At 39.4% G+C, this 21,997-nt stretch overlaps 1 protein-coding gene across 1 annotated transcript; it reads right to left on the bottom strand.

Moving 5' to 3' along the window:
* Positions 1-44: 44 nt before the first annotated feature.
* On the bottom strand, positions 45-21,106 carry LOC126278101 (uncharacterized). The gene is made up of 3 exons (XM_049977952.1): positions 20,913-21,106; positions 8,174-8,219; positions 45-6,539 (listed from the first exon to the last, which is right to left on the bottom strand). Exon 3 carries the CDS (start codon positions 2,949-2,951, stop codon positions 1,998-2,000), a length of 954 nt encoding a protein of 317 aa, XP_049833909.1. The 5' UTR covers positions 2,952-6,539; positions 8,174-8,219; positions 20,913-21,106; the 3' UTR covers positions 45-1,997.
* Positions 21,107-21,997: the final 891 nt, after the last annotated feature.

The raw sequence follows: 21,997 nt of genomic DNA, 5'->3' as shown, positions 1-21,997 counted from the left end.
ATACTAAAGCAAATATCCTTGTTTAAAATTTGTAGTTATGCATTTTTGGATGAACATTATTCTTGTTGCTGCGGGTCCCGACACTGTGTCAGATAGTCACTGAAACTTCAAAAAATTTTAATTGAGTACTCCCTCAACATCATTAGCTGATGTTGCTGCAGTCCTTGAGATGGGTGCAAAGTATCATGATAAATCAAAGTATGCAGGTGCCAATCTACAGCCCCTAGTGCTGGCACTTGGATACAGCACATGATTAAATTTGGCCATTGGATAGACCATCAAATTTTTAAATGCACGTGGTCACCTCCTTATTCCTCCTGTTACATCACACTCTGTATTTGATACAATTGTAGAATACTCAGCACACATCCCATGCCTTGCCATTGTATTATTCCTTTCTCTAACTTAAATTATCAGTTGCAAAAATGCAAACACTTTCTCTGCCCTAACTACATGTGGTGTCAACAGTGTTTTATTTTTTATCATTGCTCCCAGTCCGAAATAGTGTAAAAACTTTGACCGATGTTGAGATTTTCCAAACACTCAGAGATTCCAAGAATACTGTGTCATATGAGGCCATTTTGTCCTTTGCAGAGCCCAGGAAAGGTCAGACACATATGAAAGGATGAAAAGTGCATTTACCTTCATATTTTTTAATGATACTACCAATACTGGATAAAATAGTGCTGCTGTAGGGAAAGGATTAGTCTCTTCACATCATTTGTTTGTTAAAGGTGATCTCCATATTTCACTCGCTCAGCTTGAGTTGCTTACATGATTAGGATTCAGGTATCTGTTGTGACAAAAAATTGTCCGTAAGTAACTGATCGCTACTCATAAACGTTATGAATGTGAAATGGCTCAGGTTGTGTGTATGAGTATCATCAATAATTTGTTGAAATGAGATTGATGATGAGAGCTTGTTGCCCGAAGAAGCAAACAAGTGTATGTGCAGTTTGAATAAATGCTATAATTGAAGCATTCATCTTGTTTTCCACACTTAGGGCATAAAACTTGTGGGATATGATATAGATACAGATGGCGGTAGTATTGTGTACACAAGGTATAAAAGGGTAGTGCATTGGTGGAGCTGTCATTTGTATTCAGGTGATTCATGCAAAAAGTTATGGCCGCACAGTGGAAATACTCCATGATCCACATTCCGTGATCCACACTCACAAGTGTGTGCTGAGAATACCACGTTGCAGGTGTTACCTCTCACCATGCTCAACACTGTGGTCAACAGCTTTCACTTAATGACCAAGATCAGTGTCGTTTGCATAGAGTTGCCAGGGCTAACAGACAAGCAGCACTATGTGAAATAACTACAGAATAAATGTGGGACATATGACAAATGTATCCACTAGACAGTGCGGCAATATTTAGCATTAATAAGCTGTGGCAGAAGATGACTAACGCAAGTACCTTTGCTGAGAGCACAACATTGCCTGCAGCTACTGTCCTGGGCTCGTGACTATATTGGTTGGCCCGTAGATGACTGGAAAACCATGGTGTGGTCAGACGAGTCCAAATTTCAGTTGGAAAGAGCTGATGGTAGCGTCGTGGACGTCAGGTTCCCAGACAACAATGGAATTTTTATGGATGACCGTGCGTCACATCAGCAGGCAACATCTGGTCGCGATTGCTTTGAAGAACATTCTGGGCAGTTCAAGCAAATGGTTTGGCCACACAGATAGTCCAGTATGAATTCCATTGAAGATTTATGAGACTCAATTGAGAGGACAATTTATGCACAAAACCGTGCAACTGTTTTACAATTATGGACAAATATAGAGGCAGCCTGGCTCGATATTTATGCAGGGGACTTCCAGTGACTTGCTGAGTCCATGTCACATCTAGTTGGTGCACTACAGTGGACAGATGGTGGTCTGGCACAGTATTGGGCTTTGGGCTGTATCCCACGACTCATCACCTCAATGTAAGAAAAAATGCATCCAGAAAGGCCTGAGTTGCACATAAAGGTCTACTTTTTTTGGTCATCTGTCTACTGACTGGTTTGATGCGGCCCACCACGAATTCCTTTCCTGTGCTAACCTCTTCATCTCAGAGTAGCACTTGCAACCTATGTCCTCAATTATTTGCTTGATGTATTCCAATCTCTGTCTTCCTCTATATTTTTTGCCCTCTACAGCTCCCTCTAGTACCATGGAAGTCATTCCCTCATTTCTTAGCAAATGTCCTATCATCCTATCCCTTCTCCTTATCAGTGTTTTCCACATATTCCTTTCCTCTCCGATTCTGCGTAGAACCTCCTCATTCCTTACCTTATCAGTCCACCTAATTTTCAACATTCGTCTATAGCACCACATCTCAAATGCTTCGATTCTCTTCTGTTCCAGTTTTCCCACAGTCCATGTTTCACTATCATACAATGCTGTACTCCAGACGTACATCCTCAGAAATTTCTTCCTCAAATTAAGGCCAGTATTTGATATTAGTAGACTTCTCTTGGCCAGAAATGCCTTTTTTGCCATAGCGAGTCTGCTTTTGATGTCCTCCTTGCTCCGTCCGTCATTGATTATTTTACTGCCTAGGTAGCAGAATTCATTGACTTTGTGACCATCAATCCTGATGTTAAGTTTCTCGCTGTTCTCATTTCTGCTACTTCTCATTACCTTCGTCTTTCTCCGATTTACTCTCAAACCATACTGTGTACTCATTAGACTGTTCATTCCGTTCAGCAGATAATTTAATTCTTCTTCACTTTCACTCAGGATAGCAATGTCATCAGCGAATCGTATCATTGATATCCTTTCGCCTTGTATTTTAATTCCACTCCTGACCCTTTCTTTTATTTCCATCATTGCTTCCTCGATGTATAGATTGAAGAGTAGGGGCGAAAGGCTACATCCTTGTCTTACACCCTTCTTAATGCGAGCACTTTGTTCTTGATCGTCCACTCTTATTATTCCCTCTTGGTTGTTGTACATATTGTATATGACCCGTCTCTCCCTATAGCTTACCCCTACTTTTTTCAGAATCTTGAACAGCTTGCATCATTTTATATTGTAAAATGCTTTTTCCAGGTCGACAAATCCTATGAATGTGTCTTGATTTTTCTTTAGCCTTGCTTCCATTATTAGCCATAACGTCAGAATTGCCTCTCTCGTGCCTTTACTTTTCCTAAAGCCAAACTGATCGTCACCTAGCTCAATTTTCTTTTCCATTCTTCTGTATATTATTCTTGTAAGCAGCTTTGATGCATGAGCTGTTAAGCTGATTGTGCGATAATTCTCGCACTCGCAGCTCATGCCGTCTTCGGAATTGTGTGGATAATGCTTTTCCGATAGTCAGATGGTATGTCGCCAGACTCATATATTCTACACACGAACATGAATAGTCGTTTTGTTGCCACTTCCCCTAATGATTTTAGTAATTCTGATGGAATGTTATCTATCCCTTCTGCCTTATTTGACCGTAAGTCCTCCAAAGCTCTTTTAAATTCAGATTCTAATACTGGATCCCCTATCTCTTCTAAATCGTTTCCTGTTTCTTCTTCTATCACATCAGACAAATCTTCACCCTCATAGAGGCTTTCAATGTATTCTTTCCAGCTATCTGCTCTCTCCTCTGCATTTAACAGTGGAATTCCCGTTGCACTCTTAATGTTACCACCGTTGCTTTTAATGTCACCAAAGGTTGTTTTGAGTTTCCTGTATGCTGAGTCTGTCCTTCCGAGAATCATATCTTTTTCGATGTCTTCACATTTTTTCTGCAGCCATTTCGTCTTAGCTTCCCTGCACTTCCTATCTATTTCATTCCTCAGCGTCTTGTATTTCTGTATTCCTGATTTTCCCGGAACATGTTTGTACTTCCTCCTTTCATCAATCAACTGAAGTATTTCTTTTGTTACCCATGGTTTCTTCGCAGCTACCTTCTTTGTACCTATGTTTTCCTTCCCAATTTCTGTGATGGCCCTTTTTAGAGACGTCCATTCCTCTTCAACTGTGTTGCCTACTGTGCTATTCCTTATTGCTGTATCTATAGCATTAGAGAACTTCAAACGTATCTCATCATTCCTTAGAACTTCCGTACTCTTCATCACTACCATATTGTGATCTGAGTCTATATCTGCTCCTGGTTGCGCCCAGGGTATTCGCTATTACTAGCTGAAACTTGTTACAGAACTCAATTAGTCTTTCTCCTCTTTAATTCCTTGTCCCAAGCCCATATTCTACTGTAATCTTTTCTTCTATTCCTTCCCCTACAACTGCATTCCAGTCGCGCATGACTATTAGATTTTCGTCCCCCTTTACATACTGCATTACCCTTTCAATATCCTCATACACTTTCTCTATCTGTTCATCTTCAGCTTGCGACGTCGGCATGTATACCTGAACTATCATTGTCGGTGTTGGTCTGCTGTCGATTCTGATTAGAACAACCCGGTCACTGAACTGTTCACAGTAACACACCCTCTGCCCTACCTTCCTATTGATAACGAATCCTACACCTGTTATACCATTTTCTGCTGCTGTTGATATTACCCGATACTCATCTGACCAGAAATCCTTGTCTTCCTTCCACTTCACTTCACTGACCCCTACTATATCTAGATTGAGCCTTTGCATTTCCCATTTCAGATTTTCTAGTTTCCCTACTATGTTACAGCTTCTGACATTCCACACCCCGACTCGTAGAACATTATCCTTTTGTTGATTATTCAATCTTTTTCTCATGGTAACCTCCCCGTTGGCAGTCCCCTCTTGGAGATCCGAATAGGGGACTATTCCGGAATCTTTTGCCAATGGAGAGATCATCATGAAACTTCTTCAACTACAGGCCACATGTCCTGTGGATACACGTTACTGGTTTCCATTGCCTTCTGCATCCTCATGTCGTTGATCATTGCTGATTCTTCCGCCTTTAGGGGCAATTTCCCACCCCTAGGACAAGAGAGTGCCCTGAACCGCTATCCGCTTCTCAGCCCTCTTTGACAAGGCCGTTGGCAGAATGAGGCTGACTTCTTATGCCGGAAGTCTTCGGCCGCCAGTGCTGATTGTTTATCAAAATTTAGGCAATGGCGGGGATAGAACCCGGGACCGAAGACGTTTTGATTATGAATCAAAGACGCTACCCCTAGACCACAGGTACCAAGGAAGGTCTACTAAGCTAGAAAACTTCTACATCACACAATTTTCCGTCTGATAATGAGGTATTCAGAGGTATAATGGAACTCGTAAATAGATGCATTCGCAATTTCTGCTGATTGTTGGAATATTGTGGAAGCAAGACAACTTCAAAGCTATGTATGGTTCATTTTTTCCCTTTCAATATGAGGACACTAACTGCAAATTAAATGTATTGTTGGTTTATGTGGTAAAATTTCATGTGAAACATTTGTTCCTCGTTCACCAATTAAATATTAGGGAATGGTTGCCAACTAACTTGTCATATACCAATCACATATAGATCCAGAGTACATAAATTAATAAAAGAAACATCCATTACACTTATTTCTCTGCTACCAAACATGCTTTTCTTTTATTCATATTTTACTCGATGCATTTTGGGAAACGATTCCCATTTTCAAGTGGTTTTTCTCTTTGTACTATGCCATCTTTAAGTAAAAATGGCATAGCACAAAGAGAGAACACACTTGAAAATGGAAATCATTTTCCAAAAAAAGTGTCATGTAAAATATGAATAAAAGAAAACCATGACTATTAGACGAAAAGTTATTTATAAACAAACCTATTCTTTTCAAAGTTACAGGCTTTCACAAAACCATTTGTAATGTACAAAATCAAACAGTCATTTCATATGCAACAAGGACCAGCCCCTATTTAAACAGATAAGCTCTAACAGACTGTCTGTATCATATGTGGTAACAATATATTGATAATAATAATAATAATAATAATAATAATAATAATATTTTTTTTTACTCAGTATCAGATGATGCATTGATTATTTTTCTGAATTTGTCAGTTCATACAATTTATTAACTGGTCTTTGTCATTCACCATCCATGGCTGGACAGACTGTGTCAAAGTTACAATCAAGTGATTTATAATATAATGAATTACAGAATAACATCTAAACTTTATACAGGTAATGTATATAGATATGTTATGTTCACTGTGTCCATTCGATTTCTTCACAGTCAAAGAATTCTTGGTCCGAGTATAGTGGGCATTGTTCTGGGCCTTCAGCAATTTGTTTCTTGAAGTTGTCCAGCAGCAGGGTCTGCAATTCAACAGGTAGTTTGTTGAACATCTTCACAGCAATCACTGGAAAACTGTCTCTTGTTTAGGACAGTCGGCAGATTGGTAAATGTATGTCTTCTTTGCTGTGAGTGTTATGTTTATTGATTTGTTATGCCTCTTGCTGTAGGTGTCTAGGTTTTCCTTTATGTGGATGAGACATGATAATACATAGTGGCTATAAACAGTCATTATTCCCAATGTTCTGAATAACAGTCTGCAGTGTCCCTGGCTGCTGCCCGATGTAATAATTCTTATTGCCTTCTTTTGCAATAGCAGCATGTCCTTGCAGCCTGCCGAATGACCCCATAGCTGTAATCCATACAAAATGAGGCTATGGAACAAAGCATAGTAGACAATCATCAGAAAGTGGTCTGTAATCACTTTTTTAACCTTTAGGAGGTATATTACACAAGAGAATTTCTTGCATACATTCTAAAAAATACATATGTGTATTTACATTTTTTTAAAATTTTTGCAACAAACAGTGACATGGCAAGATAGGTTTATAAGTAATTTAGTTATAGGTGAGCCTTGATTTGAAGGTAGAGAGCATTTCCTGTAAGGAACTAAGAATTATTTGAGATTTGCTATTTAAGAAATGATGGAACAAAGCTGGGTGATAAGGAGTTTATATTAAATGAATCTAAACACACATGAAGCCTACTTAAAATTGCCTTTATTCTGCACAAAACAAAGATACTCACTAGATGAGCAGTGTGGATTAGCAATCAATATTCTTTTTGGTCTTGTTTTAAATTTCATGGTGGCGAGTGATGTGACTCGACTTGGTAAAGTATTGGCAAGCCTCAGTCCCACATACAGTGTGTTTCTTCGATAAAATGCAGTTCTGTGGCTTATGAGATGAAAGAAGACCAGAACTGTTAGTTATGCAGATATTTTGGTTTGTATTCTGACCAGCTGTGTGTGATGTATATTGTCATAAAAGTCTTTGAAACAAGCACAGGTGAAACAGAAAAGTGCGACACAAAAATTGTGTGTGTACCTAGTATGTCATTTTAGGAAGATCCGCCAAAAAAAAAGTAACTCAGATTTTTGCCACTGGAAAAAGCATGCAGTAAAAGGAATAATTTGTGTGAAGTGCGGAACTGTGTATCATTTTAGCACTTCAAATTAGAAGATATTGATTTGTTCATGATGTATCAGTGGCGGCTCGCTCACAAACAAAATGAAAAATACTGTAAAGACGGCGTAATTGTGGTGCTTTTAAGTAAAATGTGCATGTTAAGCTGTAGATTTGATGAACTAGAGAAGAAATACAGTTAATGTGGGAAACATTTCTGCACTGAAGTGTCTATAAATGCTTGATTTTAGAGACAGCTTAAATTGTAGTAGTAGTACCAGTTGTGGGAACCTACATACAGGTGTAAATGCTACAACTGTGGAAAAATGTGAAGTGAAGAATTTTGCACAAATTTTTAAACACAAGTAAGAACCTTCTCAATAATGTAAACTACAGAAACAGCTGTGTATTCTGGCAGCTATCGATGCAGTCTTGCAGGATTCTTGCATAATGAGTTCAATGTGAATTCATGTGGCAGTGTTAAACCTGGGGCACCCATACATGAAGTTATCAAAAACATTGTGCAGGACAGTTTATTGTGTTGATTGGGGGTGGAAACAATGACTACAATAATGAACTGGTGACTGCAGTCTGTAACCTAAGGCAAGTTCTTCATTCTTCAAGAAAGGACATCGTAATTGTAACAGGGATACATGCAGACACATTCTCATTCCTACTTCCTATGTAAAGTTTGAAATTAGAAAGGCAAACAGATGGTCCCATATGATCTGCAAATTGTATTCAAATGCCCATTTTATTAGTGTGGACATTATGCAAAAGTATATGAATAGTAGAATGCATCTGAACAAAGTTCCAAGAGACTACTCAGTGGAAAAATCACTGAAACATTAGAAAAACTCACCCTGCAAGGTAATAATCTGTACAAACCAGCCTTCCAGTGGTGTATCCTGAAACAGTAGAGCAGCCATCAGTATTAGTGAACTACCATTCTGAAAGCAGTGGTATAGAAAATACAACCTCGCAGTGGTATAGAAAATACGACCTCAGCTGACATGACAACAGAAACAAAAACAGGTAAAAGCAGTAGGTGTACTTCCAACAGGAGCAGCATCAGTTCCAGTCTCAACAAACAACTGAGCAGCCATCAACATCAGAAATACCAGACCAGGCATGAGCAGTAACTACAAAAGCTACATATTCACCATCACTTACAGCAGTACCAGAAAAAGTATAGAAGACATTCGTTTTAGAAGAAATAGGGTCAAACACTGTGCACAGGCAAAAAATAATGCTGCATGCCAGTTCGCATTTTTTTAAGTTGCAGGCAGAAGGAAAGGGGATCAAGAGACGAGTAATATGTCTAAAAATAATACTTCAAGTGACATAATTAATAATTTACATGCTGATGCAATGGTGACACCTCTGTGTTACAAAATACTACACAAGAAAACTTCAGGTAAAGAAACATTCAATTTGAAGTTTATTGAACAGAACTTTAGAAGTCTAAAAAATAAGCACAATGATTAGGAAACCGTAGCAGGTTTTAATAAATCAGATGTATTAGTTATCACTGAGCACTGGTGTCCTGAAGAAAAAAATTCTCACTATGCACCCATTAACAATGAATCCTTGCTCATCTTTCATCTGGAAGATCAAGCTTGGTGGTGGTGTTTCAGTATTTGCAGAAAGTTGTAGTAATTGCTGTGCTATAAATGTAAGTGTTGTGTCATTGAACTGCCTGTTATAAACTATAGGTGGGAAAGATAATATATTATAATTGTGGGTATTGTATATATAGACCTCCATGTGCAAATACAGATATTTTTCTAACTAATTTCTATCAACTACATGTAAAGACAGATAAATACTCTCTTTACCTCACCAATGATACAAAAACCACAGTAAAGGCATCACAAAACTCTTTAATTCTGTGAAATATGATGGGCTAAATAAGAAAATTATATTATACGGCAAACATATCTGGACCCCTTTCCACTGCAATTAATAGCACTTTAACATCAAAGTTTTCTTGACCCTTTGAAAATAGCCCAAATAACCCCAGTTTTCAAGAAAGGAAACATATTGAAAGTAGATAACTATAGACCACTCTCTATCTTGCTCCCTCTTCTAAAAGAGCAAAGAAAAGGTAATATCCAATAGAAATGCCACATTTTTAACACGTTGACTTCCATGAGGCCAGCGACCATGCAGCAGAGGCGCCTGCAGTGGCTGCGTCTGACATCACAGTGGTCAAGATGTTAAATAAACATAATCTAATATTTGAGGAACAGTTGTTTCATTAAAGACAAATCAAGTGTGATAACTGCTGTTCAGTTTATTGATGATGTAATTACTGCCATCAAGAACAAGGAATGTGTTAGACATATTGTTTGATCTTTAAAAGGCATTTGACTGTGTCTGTATAACACTCCTAGAGAAGCTATCAGAAATGGGATCAGAGGCATTGTTTGTGATCTAATAAAAGCTTACCTAATTAAGAAATGCAATTTGTGCTATTAAGAGTTAGACCACTCAATGAAGACCAAGCAGGAGAAATTTTTGTGCAGTAGTTGGAGGAAGTGTTGTGTGCAATATACTAAAAATCCTGACTGGAGTGGCATTTGAAATGTCAACAACTGCAATGTCTATAATGTTTCCCTATATAACATTAAACTACATTTCATTACTACAAAAAAGGTCCTATTCATTTTTTCTTTAGGACTAATAGCTTCTACATTGCAGGAGGTGGAAAAATCACATATTATTAAAAATAGTATTTTAATAGTATAAAATTAATGTTTACTGTTAAATGAAGTAGGTTAGGAACAAATGTTAAATGTGTGTACCACGTCTAACTCTAAGGGATAATTTGTGTTGCGGGGTGTAACAGGGTGGATGGGAAGGGAGCAAAGTGTAGAAGCATGAGGGAAGGTACGCTGCCAGATTGTGATCATGCACTTCCCTCTTTCCATCTCTTCCATGAGATTCGATGTAAGTGATGCAAAGCTACTTGATTATGTGTGATCACACACTTAACCCACTGACGCTGTACTGTCTCTCTGAAGCTGTACTGTCTAAACTTTGATGGAAACCAGTATTACCAGATGAACTAAAAAAAAATCTAATTGAAAATTTGCTAATGATGGAGAAGAAATATTTTGTTTGCACAAGGAATGATGTTAAGAGGCTTGAATGTCAGCTGGGTGAACTGAATATTATTTCAAGTCTGTTTTTTATCATGAAAGAAGTCACAGATAAAGACATTCAAACACTTCATGCAAAGACATGGTCACAAATTATTTCTTTGTACTCTGACTGGTACATCTGTTGCTGCTGTCAAGGGCTTCAATGGAGAAAGGGAGTGAAATTCTTTGATCTCTAAGAAGGAGCATTAGAAGCTCATAACTGCCCTCCTTCACATATTTTTAACTGGGACGAAGTGGAATTATCTGTAGTCCAAGGCAAGCAACCTATAATCCTTGCTTTGAATGATATGTGACAAATAGGGTCAATGACATCTCCTGAGAGGGGCTTCTTAATTACAACTGTGGAATTTTTATCCTTCCTCTTATGATATTACCATGCAAGGATTTCAGTCATCATCTGGCAAGACGGGCTTATTTAGGATATATTTCCTGATGCCAGTAGTCTGGGTGGATTAGTTCTGAAGCTTTTTTGGACTAATTTGATCACTTCACTTTCATTGCATAACCTTCAGTTCTCCTCATTTTGGATGGCCGCTTCAGCCCTACAAGAAATCTTAATCTGATGAATGGAGCTCATAAATCTCGTGTCAGCATATTTACCTACCACAACATATCACTCACAAGCTCCAGCCCCATGCCATTAAGACATTACTGCAGTGAGGAAATTGGGGATTGGCAACTGCAAAATAAAAATGTGGTAACATATTGTGAGTTTTCTGAGCTGTTTGGTAGAGCATATTTGAAGGTTCAGACAGGTCAGATAGCTATGAATGGGTTCAAGGCTATGGAACTAAATCATGTAAATGAATAATTTTCCAGGATTTTGATCCTGATTCGATCAAAGGAGAGGAAGAAAGTATCCCAGCTCTGCAGTATGCTGAACCAATTACTACAATTGTAAATTCTGATTCTCCAGCTACATCCGAAGCAGTGCATCTAGGTCAGGATCCATCCCTCCCTCAAAAACAAGTAACTTGAATGTCTCTTCATCTGATTCCATTCAGCATTCAACTTCATTTCTTGTAACAACCATATCCCTGTGAATAAAGCCCAACGCGAAGTTCCAGGCACTTGGAAAAGTTGTATCGCTGTTGAAGACATATCACCAGTCCCTACTTTGAAAACTGTAGCATCCAAACGTGGCAGACCCAAAAGCCCAGAAGGTTCAATAAGAATCCATTAATAAGGGAACTCACTACAGATAACGCAAACAGTGGTGTGTCAACTACCTGTATGTCCACAATGGTGATAAAATGGCTCAAGATCCAACATGTGCCTATTGCTTAGGAAAATTCTTTGATGATGTACAAGGTGAAAGGTGGTTGAAAAGAACCATCTGTGAATAATGGTACCATGCCAATTGTGCAGATCATTTAGTCCACAATTTGTATGTGATATCTGATAGAAACTGCTGGAAAAAAATATGTAACTACTAATTTTTGATATGAATCCAATTAAGCACACATTTTCAGTTACAAATAATGATGATCTTATTATCTTACATCACCTTCTGTCCTTTCAGAGCTGATAATGTTTCCATTTTGTTCTGGCAGCCTATACAGCAAATACTTAAATGAATGGTCCAATATCCTTTCAAAATGTGCAGGACCTCCAAAGAGTATTTTAACAGAAAGTAATGCAAGTTATTTAAAAGGTTAAATTTCAAAATCAATATGGTGATCAACAATTCCCACACTTATTCTTCTATTAATGAAATTGCCATGTAATACATTGAATATTAATTAGTGCAAGTAGAAGCGGAATTTTAATTGTCTTAAACAGGCAAGGCTCTTTCTGATTCACCTATCCTTGCACAACTCACAATACATTGTCATAGCTTCAGTTATGCTAGCACCTACTTCCCCACTTTTCCAAGCATTGACTATGAAAGGTAAGGTTCAGAATTTGAGTCTCACTGCAGCATATATTCTGCAGTGATGATTCAAAACAGCACACATTCTACTGAAGAGGAAAAGATCAGTTATGGAAGCAAGCCCTAGGTTGTGGCTAAGCTATTTCCCCTTTACATTCTTTCTTCTCAAAGTGCTAGTCTAGAAAAGTGTGCAGGTCAGAGCCTATAAAATTTGGAAATAGGGGAGAGGTAGTGACACAACTGTCACTATGAAGACAGTTGCACATGCCTGGATAGTTCAGTAGGTAAAAGCATTTAGTCACAAAAAGCAAGGTTTAGTCTTTTGAGTCCCAGTCTGGCATACATTTTATCACTAGGAAGTGTCATAATATTGTTTGACCTGTTAGCCAGTGTGACAGAAATGTTGCAAAACCTCAACTAGCTGACAGTCAAAGAAAGACACCTAATATGCCACTAAAATCCACTCAGAAATTTCATGAACATGTGATCAGTAGAGCCTGAATTTTTATGTAATATCAGTGCACGAAATATGTACAAATTTATCAGAAGGCACAGCTCATATTTAAAGGCACTGAGGCAGAACCAAAAATTATATTAAAATATATTTCTCAGTCACGGATTACAGAAATTTAAAGTATAAGGACATGTGCCAAATATTTCCCATAATTCATGGTGTGGGTTCCTGTAGTCATGTCCTAGTTCATGAACCACAGGCAACGTATGAGTGGCCAAGTAAGTGGTCCCAACAGTCGGGATACCAGTTGCTTTGGAATAAGTCTGGGCATCTCGGGCATATTCTGAGTCGTGGTCACCTTTGTGTGTATACGGCAAAGACCACCAAATTCACCGGTTAGTCCCTCAACCGTTAGGGGTAAAACTCAATGGGACTCGGGGCAAGTAAGGCTAGCAACCTGCTTCCATGATACTTTAAATATGATGCTGGTAACAATCAGAGCAAAATGCCTCGGACCTTTGGAGGTGACGGAGTCCCACCTCTAACTGACAAACCAGGGACTCCTAAGACACGACTTGGCAAACAAATGGTAATGAGATGGGGAGCTATTAATATCAATGGGGGCTACCCTGGGAAGAAGGTAGAGCTGGCAGAGGCTGCAAGTAAGATGGGGCTGGACGTTTTAGCTGTTAGTGACATTCGGGTAAGGGGTGAGAAAGAAGAGGAAATGGGAGAATACAAGGTCTACCTGTCAGGAGTAAAAGCAGGAATAGCACAATGGGGTGTAGGGCTTTACATCAGGAAAGAAATGGAACCCAGCGTAGTTGCAGTAAGGTATGTAAACGAACGATTGATGTGGATAGATTTGACAATGTCTGGCAAGACAATTAGGATTGTGTCAGTATATTCACATTGTGAAGGGACAGATCAAGATAAGATGGATAGTTTTTATGAGGCACTCAGTGATGTAGTTGTTAGAGTAAAGGACAAGGACAGTGTTCTGCTCATGGGTGATTTTAATGCCAGGATTGGAAATCGAACAGAAGGGTATGAAAAGGTTATGGGTAAATTTGGAGAGGATATGGAGGCCAACAGGAACGGGAAACAAGTCTTGGATTTCTGTGCCAATATGCACTTAGTAATCACAAACTCCTTTTTTAAACATAAGAACATTCACCGGTATACTTGGGAAGGCAGGGGAACCAGATCTGTCATTGACTATATAATAACAGATCAGGAATTCAGGAAGGCTGTGAGGGACACACGTGTATTCAGGGGATTCTTCGATGACACTGATCATTATTTAATCTGCAGTGAAATTGGGATTGTGAGGCCGAAAGTGCAGGAGGTCAGGTCCATATGTAGGAGGGTAAGAGTGGAGCAACTTCAGGATAAGGAAATCAGGCACAAGTACATAACAGCGATCTCAGAAAGGTACCAGTTAGTTGAATGTAATCAATTACAGTTATTGGAAAAGGAATGGACAAGGCACAGGGACATGGACAGAGTACTAGAAGTGGCTAAAGAATGTCTGGGAACAGTAGTGTGTAAATGTAGGATGAAGCAAACAGCTTGGTGGAATGACACAGTCAAGGCAGCCTGTAAAAGGAAAAAGAAGGCGTATCAAAAATGGCTACATACTAGAACTCAGGTATACAGAGAAAGTTACGTTGAAGAAAGAAACAAAGCCAAACAGATAATTGCAGCATCCAAGAAGAAATTTTGGGAAGACTTTGGAAACAGGTTGGAGACTATGGCTCAAGCTGCTGGAAAACCATTCTGGAGTGTAATTAGCAGTCTTTGAAAGGGAGGTAAGAAGGAAATGACAAGTATTTTGGACAGGTCAGGAAAACTGCTGGTGAATCCTGTGGATGCCTTGGGCAGATGGAGGGAATATTTTGAACAGTTGCTCAATGTAGGTGAAAATACGATCAGCAATGTTTCAGATTTCGAGGTAGAATTGGATAGCAATGTTGATGGAAATAGCATCAGTGCAATAAAGCAGCTGGGGTGGATGAAATTAAGTTGGAACTCATCAAATACAGTGGAACGTCAGGTGTTAAATGGCTACACAGGATAATTGAAATGGCCTGGGAGTCGGGACAGGTTCCATCAGACTGGACAAAAGCAGTAATCACACCAATCTTTAAACATGGAAACAGAAAAGATTGTAACAACTACAGAGGTATCTCTTTAATCACCGTTGTGGGTAAAATCTTCTCAGGTATTGTTGAAAGGAAAGTGCTAGTATTAGTTGAGGACCAATTGGATGAAAATCAGTGTGGGTTTAGGCCTCTTAGAGGTTGTCAGGACCAGATCTTTACTTTACGGCAAATAATGGAGAAGTGATATGAGTGGAACAGGGAACTGTATCTATGCTTTATAGATCTAGAAAAGGCATATGACCGGGTCCCTAGGAGGAAGTTATTGTTTGTTCTACGAGATTATGGAATAGGAGGCAAACTTTTGCAAGCAATTAAATGTCTCTACATGGATAGTCTGGCAGCAGTTAGAGTTGACGGTAAATTGAGTTCATGGTTCAGAGTAGTTTCAGGGGTAAGACAAGGCTGCAACCTGTCTCCACTGTTGTTCATATTATTTATGGATCATATGTTGAAAACAATAGACTGGCTGGGTGAGATTAAGATATGTGAACACAAAATATGCAGTCTTGCATATGCGGATGACTTAGTTGTGATGGTAGATTCGATTGAAAGTTTGCAAAGTAATATTTCAGAGCTAGATCAGAAATGTAAGGACTATGGTATGAAGATTAGCATCTCCAAAACGAAAGTAATGTCAGTGGGAAAGAAATATAAACGGATTGAGTGCCAAATAGGAGGAACAAAGTTAGAACAGGTGGACAGTTTCAAGTACTTAGGATGCATATTCTCACAGGATGGCAACATAGTGAAAGAACTGGAAGCGAGGTGTAGCAAAGCTAATGCAGTGAGCACTCGGCTACCATCTACTCTCTTCTGCAAGAAGGAAGTCATTACCAAGACTAAGTTATCTGTGCACCGTTCAATCTTTCGACGAACTTTGTCATATGGGAGCGAGAGCTGGATGGATTCAGGTTACCTTATCAACAAGGTTGAGGTTACGGATATGAAAGTAGCTAGGATGATTGCAGGTACTAGCAGATGGGAACAATGGCAGGAGGGTGTCCACAATGAGGAAATCAAAGAAAAACTGGGAATGAACTCTATAGATGTAGCAGTCAGGGCAAACAGGCTTAGATGGTGGGGTCATGTTACACGCATGGGAGAAGCAAGGTTACCCAAGAGACTCATGGGTTCAGCAGTAGAGGGTAGGAGGAGTCGGGGCAGACCAAGGAGAAGGTACCTGGATTCGGTTAGGAATGATTTTGAAGTAATAGGTTTAACACCAGAACAGGCACCAATGTTAGCACTGAATAGGGGATCATGGAGGAATTTTATAAGGGGGCTATGCTCCAGACTGAACGCTGAAAGACATAATCAATTTTAAATGATGATATTTTGTAACGACACTCAATGTTTTTTGGAACATCGGACGTCAAGTGGCGTTTTCCAAAAATGTAAGAGCTACTCTTAAAGTTATGCCTTGAATAGAAAGAGTAGAAGAAACATACCGATTCTTTTTCTTTATTGTTATTTTGAAACTTGATACAGATATGCCAGCAGTGGCAAACTACGCCGCTCTTCGGCCACAGATATTCCAAGCAGGACAGGACACACGAAGGCACAGAAAAACCAAACAAAACTGTGGATAAAAGACAGTAGACAAACAAAGTAACAAACATGTAACCGTTCACAGGCGTAGTGAATTTAAAAAAAAAAAAAAAAAAAGTCAGCACTCGGAGATGATCATAGACGACAGAAATGACACACGTGAACGATTGAGCACAAACGACAGAAACACTGAACCACTATCACGAAGGCACACACGAACACTAGCAACGATCAGATGGGAAGGGGGCAGATGGAGAGGGGGGGGGGGGGGCATCAACTAAATTTTGCATTTTGCATCGTCTTTGTACACACACACACACACACACACACACACACACACACACACACACACACACACACACACTACGGACGTCAAAAAGCTGTCCTGTCACAATGTCAGCGCTCTAAGCAGTCACATTATTTTTTGATCAAATGCTTTATCTTCGTCGTTAACTAGCCATGGCTGGGCACAGTGCGTCACAAATACAATGTTTATCAACTAACATTTATACACCATATACAAAATTTATATTACAAATAAAAGAAAATATTTATGTAGTGCACAAAAACACATAGAACACTGAGAACATGAAATGTAACTAAACAGGAAAGTTTCGTAGCAGCAAATGAAAATACCATGAAGCAAAATGTTTACAAAACCATGTAGATCACACATACAAAGTTTCATTTCGGCAAAATATGTTCTTTAAGTAAAACAAAATTAAATTTGCAGTTAACTGAGAACATAAAAAGAAGATTAAATTTAGGCAAAATTACATATAAAACATAACAATATTTATTATTTTGTCCATTCACTAGAGCCACTGTTGAGAAACTCTTCCAGGGAATATAGTGGATGTTGTTTCAAGTCCTGAGCAATTTTTTCCTGAAATAATTCAGGTGGCAGGGATTTCAGATGTAGATGTAGATGGAGGCAGTTGATTGTACATTTTTAGCATGACTGTTGGATAGCTGTCTTGTGTACTTGATAGGCGACACCTTGGCACTTCAATGTTCCTCATGATTATGTATTTCTTGTCTTATGCTACAATTCCTTTGGTTTTCTTTTATATAAATGAGGCAGAAAAACACGTACTGGCTAAAAACAGTCATTATGCCTAGCCTGATGAAAACAGGCTTACAGTGGTCCAGTCTTTTGCTAGAGGATATGGTCCTGATGGCTTTTTTTTTGTAATAGCAACACATCTTTGCAGCCTGAGGAACGTCCCCACAACAACAGTCCATAGCTAATGTGGCTGTGGAAGAGTGCATGGTAGACTATAATGAGAAACTGGTCTGTTATTACCCTCTTCAGCTTCCTCAGAAGGTATATCACACGAGAAAGTTTGGTGCATACATATGCAGTGTGATCATTCATGGAGAGTTTGCGTCAATCTTGAAGCCCAGTAGTCTGACAGTCTCCATGTTTTCTTGCTCTTCAATGTTGATTAGACTGCATATCAAATGTTGGCTTTTTTTCATCATTGATCTTCATTTTATCTATGATGAACCATTCTTTTATTTCTTCAAACGTCAAATTTGATGCACCAAGAGCTTCTGCAGCTGTATGACCTTTGTCAATAAGGGTAGTGTCATCTGCAAACTGCAACATTTGACTATTACAGCTCATATAATTGACATATATGAGGAATAGGAGAGGTCCTAAGACTGATCCTTGGGGCACTCCATGTTCCAGTTTTTGTTCAAGAGAAGTTGCTCCGTGTACTGATACTACCGGCTTTCAGTTTTCCAAATAAGATTGGAGTGTTGATAGAACAACACCATAGCATCTTAACTTGGCTATTAGTGTTGCGTGTGAGATGCAGTCAAAGGCTTTGCTGAGGTCACAGAGTGCCAGTCTCTCTCTCTCTCTCTCTCTCTCTCTCTCTCTCTCTCTCTCTCTCTCTCCTACCTCCCTACCTCCCTCCCTACCTCCCTCCCTCCCTCCCTCCCTCCCTCCCTCCCTCCCTCCCTCCCTCCCTCCCTCCCTCCCTCCCTCCCTCCCTCCCCCCCTCCCCCCACTGTCTTCAAAGCACTGTCGAATCGTTTTTAAGAAGTCCAGTGTGGATGTCACTGTTGATCTCACTTTGCGGAATCCGTGCTGTGTGTTTTGGAATAAGTTGTTTTCCTCTAAGTAATTCAGTACCGGGCAGTGGCAGTGCATCACAGGCTCAGTAACTTTGGCTAGTACTGGTACCACTGAGATTGGTCTGAAGCTAGACACTGGACACACTTGATCCCCCTTCATATATATTGGACCGAGCTAGGTGGCCCAGTGGTAACACACTGGAATCGCATTCGGGAGGACGACGGCTCAATCCTACGTCCGGCCATCCTGATATAGGTTTTCCGTGATTTCCCTAAATCGCTGCAGGCAAATGCTGGGATGGTTCCTTTGAAAGGGCACGGCTGACTTTCTTCCCCATCCTTTCCTAATCCGATGAGACCGATGACCTCACTGTTTGGTCTCTTCCCCCAAACAACCAACCATCTTATATATTGGTACTGTGCGCGCCAGTTTAAGGAAGTCTGGGAAGACACCAGAAGATATACGTTTGTTTATTGTTATGGCTAGTGCGGGGTACCGGATTTGATCCTATTTCTTTGACAAAAGGCGAGATTTCACAAAGTTCCCTATTGCACTATCAAATTTATTTGACATATCAACTTTGACAAAGAAATATGATTACCGCCCTAACGTAACACGATTTTGTAAACGTCTCTATGGCAGTGCCTCACTGTCGTCACAGCACTATTGACGGCTACCTACTGTTTTCTACTGCAACCCTTACTGCTTCACAATGAAGGTTGGCAACAGTGCTGCGAGCTGTTGGGGAACTCCTTATGCCATCTGGATTATAGTGCTCCGACTCTAATGACATTAAATTAATCTTCCTTCCTTTTTTCCTCGTATTGAATTAAAGATTTTCTCTGAACTGAATCAAATCACAGATTTCAATGGTTTGAAAATGTTCATTATAAAAACCTACAGTTTCAATCCATGGAACCCACCTCGTTAGAACAGGCTCAGATAGCAACGCTAGGTTCAGCAGCAGTTCTTCATCGAGCGGCACATGATGATGTATGGCTTTTTCCTTGGTGCATGAAACTATTTTTTTTTTACTTCTTTTGTGGTACGTTGCACTGCATGGGCCAGTTCGGAGAAACGAATCAAATGTGGGTAGAACAAGCGTAGGGTATTTTCTGCGTTCAGGACCTAGGCAAAACATCTGAATGCATAACAACGGCTACTTCTTCATGAAGTCCTTCAGCCCACAAAACTTAACGACTTTGAGCTTTAGGTCAATGTACGGGAAGGATCGGAAATGAGATTCTATTACACTTAACACTTGACAAATTTCGATTAATAAACTTAGATTTTACAATTATCTACGTAACTAAATTATTATTAATTTTTATTTGTATGTAAATTCCATTCTTCTTTCTTGTCTGGTGAACTCAGTGATCACATTATCATAGAAGGTATGCCTACTTCTTAGATTGTGAAGAACATCCGCTTCTATGGGTAGAAGTGCCAAACTAGAAAGACGCTGTTGACTCTGTGTGCACCTTTGGTACAATTTAATTTTCTCAATGCAGAAAAAGATCTTTCTACAGATGCAGTTGTGCTTGAGACAGTAACAGAAAGTAAACCTAGTATATACAGTTCAGGCAGAGCTGTATCTAATTGTCTGCCCTTTAGTGATCTCATAAGTTCATGTGGGTGATCATTACTAAAGTTTTCATATGCATATAACACGGATAGTTCATTTGTCAGTCGAACAAAATCAAACACATCTCTCGGAGTCTGTCTCATTTTTCAAATGCAGATGTAGGGATATTTCTTCTGTACGTTTCATACGTCTTTGGGACCAACAAAGATATGAATTCAAGTTGATGCAATAATTCAAACCTTTCTTCAATTTGCACAACTACATTGTCAACAATATCAGAATAGAGGAACCTTCTTAAAATGGAGGGATGTACAAGCTTCCGTTTAGTAGGAGGTTCATCTTCAGCAACAACTGTTGTATTATACACTCCGCCTCTACCATACTGTAATTAGAGAGAATAAAAACCATAATTAATAAATGAATTTTTTACGATCCTTGAGACCCTTTCACAGTGTTATATATCAGTGATATACGTATGAGACCGCAAAAAAATAAAACTTTTCCTGATGCCAAGATTCGAAACCGCGTCTTCAAATTACGAGCCACACACCCAGTCCATTACTCCTTCCCATCCTCGAAAGAACATATGCTCGGAAGCTATATGTAAATAGTACTTTGTCGTATCAGTCTCATACATTTAAGACTGTAATTGTTCATCGTATCGTAATCAACAAACCGCCACAATGAAACGTAAAATAAATAAACGAATACCGTACTTACATTTTACTTATATTATGTTCTAAACTTCGAACGTCTTCACGCAACAGTTCTAATTAAAACTGCTGTTTCACTCGCCAATATAAATATATGTATATATATAGTTTCTGAACTTTGAATGTCCACAAACAATAACTTGACTTTCACTTTAAAAAAAACTGTCGCGATGCGTTAGCTGGCTGACTGGGCAGTGGAAGGCTCGGAGTTTGCATGCGCATGCCACACGTGAGCTAACAGGGCAGCGGAAGCCTTACGGCTCACAGCTTACCCGAGTCGCTCAAAATCTCGCTTGTGCGCACGCACACACACATGCGCTCCACCATCAACAACAGCTCTTAGCTCAGCGGTAAGTGTTGCAGCTTTTCCATTGCAGAAACACGAGTTGCGGAAGGAACATTTATATTTCCAGAACACAGAGGACTGATAACAGAAAAAATTGAGTTATTTTCAATACCGAAAATTCGTATGGGTAATTGGCGCTTACCTACCATACCCGGAATGCACGCCTTTGCCTTATGCGGCTGGCCATGTGGCCGAGCGGTTCTAGGCGCTTCAGTCTGAAACCACGCGACCGCTACGGTCGCAGGTTCGAATCCTGCCTCGGGCATGGGTGTGTGTGATGTCCTCAGGTTAGTTAGGTTTAAGTAGTTCAAAGTTCTAGAGGACTGATGACCTCAGATGTCAAGTCCCATAGTGCTCGGAGCCATTTGAACCATTTTTTGCCTTATGCATTCCAACACTTTGCAGGAAATCAATAATTACTTTGCACGTTCTTCTCCATCGAGTTTGCCAACGATGAGATTGCCAATGAAATGTCCACATACGTTCGTTGTTTCGTCGACGGCTATCCATATGTGCTGGTATCTTTAATGTGGCATATACTTTTCAGAGCCTCCTCTTAACAAAAATCTAAGTAGTGTTTTCCTCAATGTCTATTCATCAGGTACCTATTGTCCGTAGTATTTTTGTAGGAACGTGTAGTATTCAGTCATTTGAAATTTGTTCTTTAGCCGATCAAATATAATGGAAAAATTCATTTGAGGACTTTGGAGTCTTTTTCTTCCGAGTCGAAAACATTTGCTTCTTAT

This window comes from Schistocerca gregaria, chromosome 6 (assembly GCF_023897955.1).
Source record: "Schistocerca gregaria isolate iqSchGreg1 chromosome 6, iqSchGreg1.2, whole genome shotgun sequence".
NCBI lineage: Eukaryota > Metazoa > Arthropoda > Insecta > Orthoptera > Acrididae > Schistocerca > Schistocerca gregaria.
Note: the sequence above shows the minus strand (reverse complement) of the source record. Positions and strands in the feature narration are given on the sequence as shown.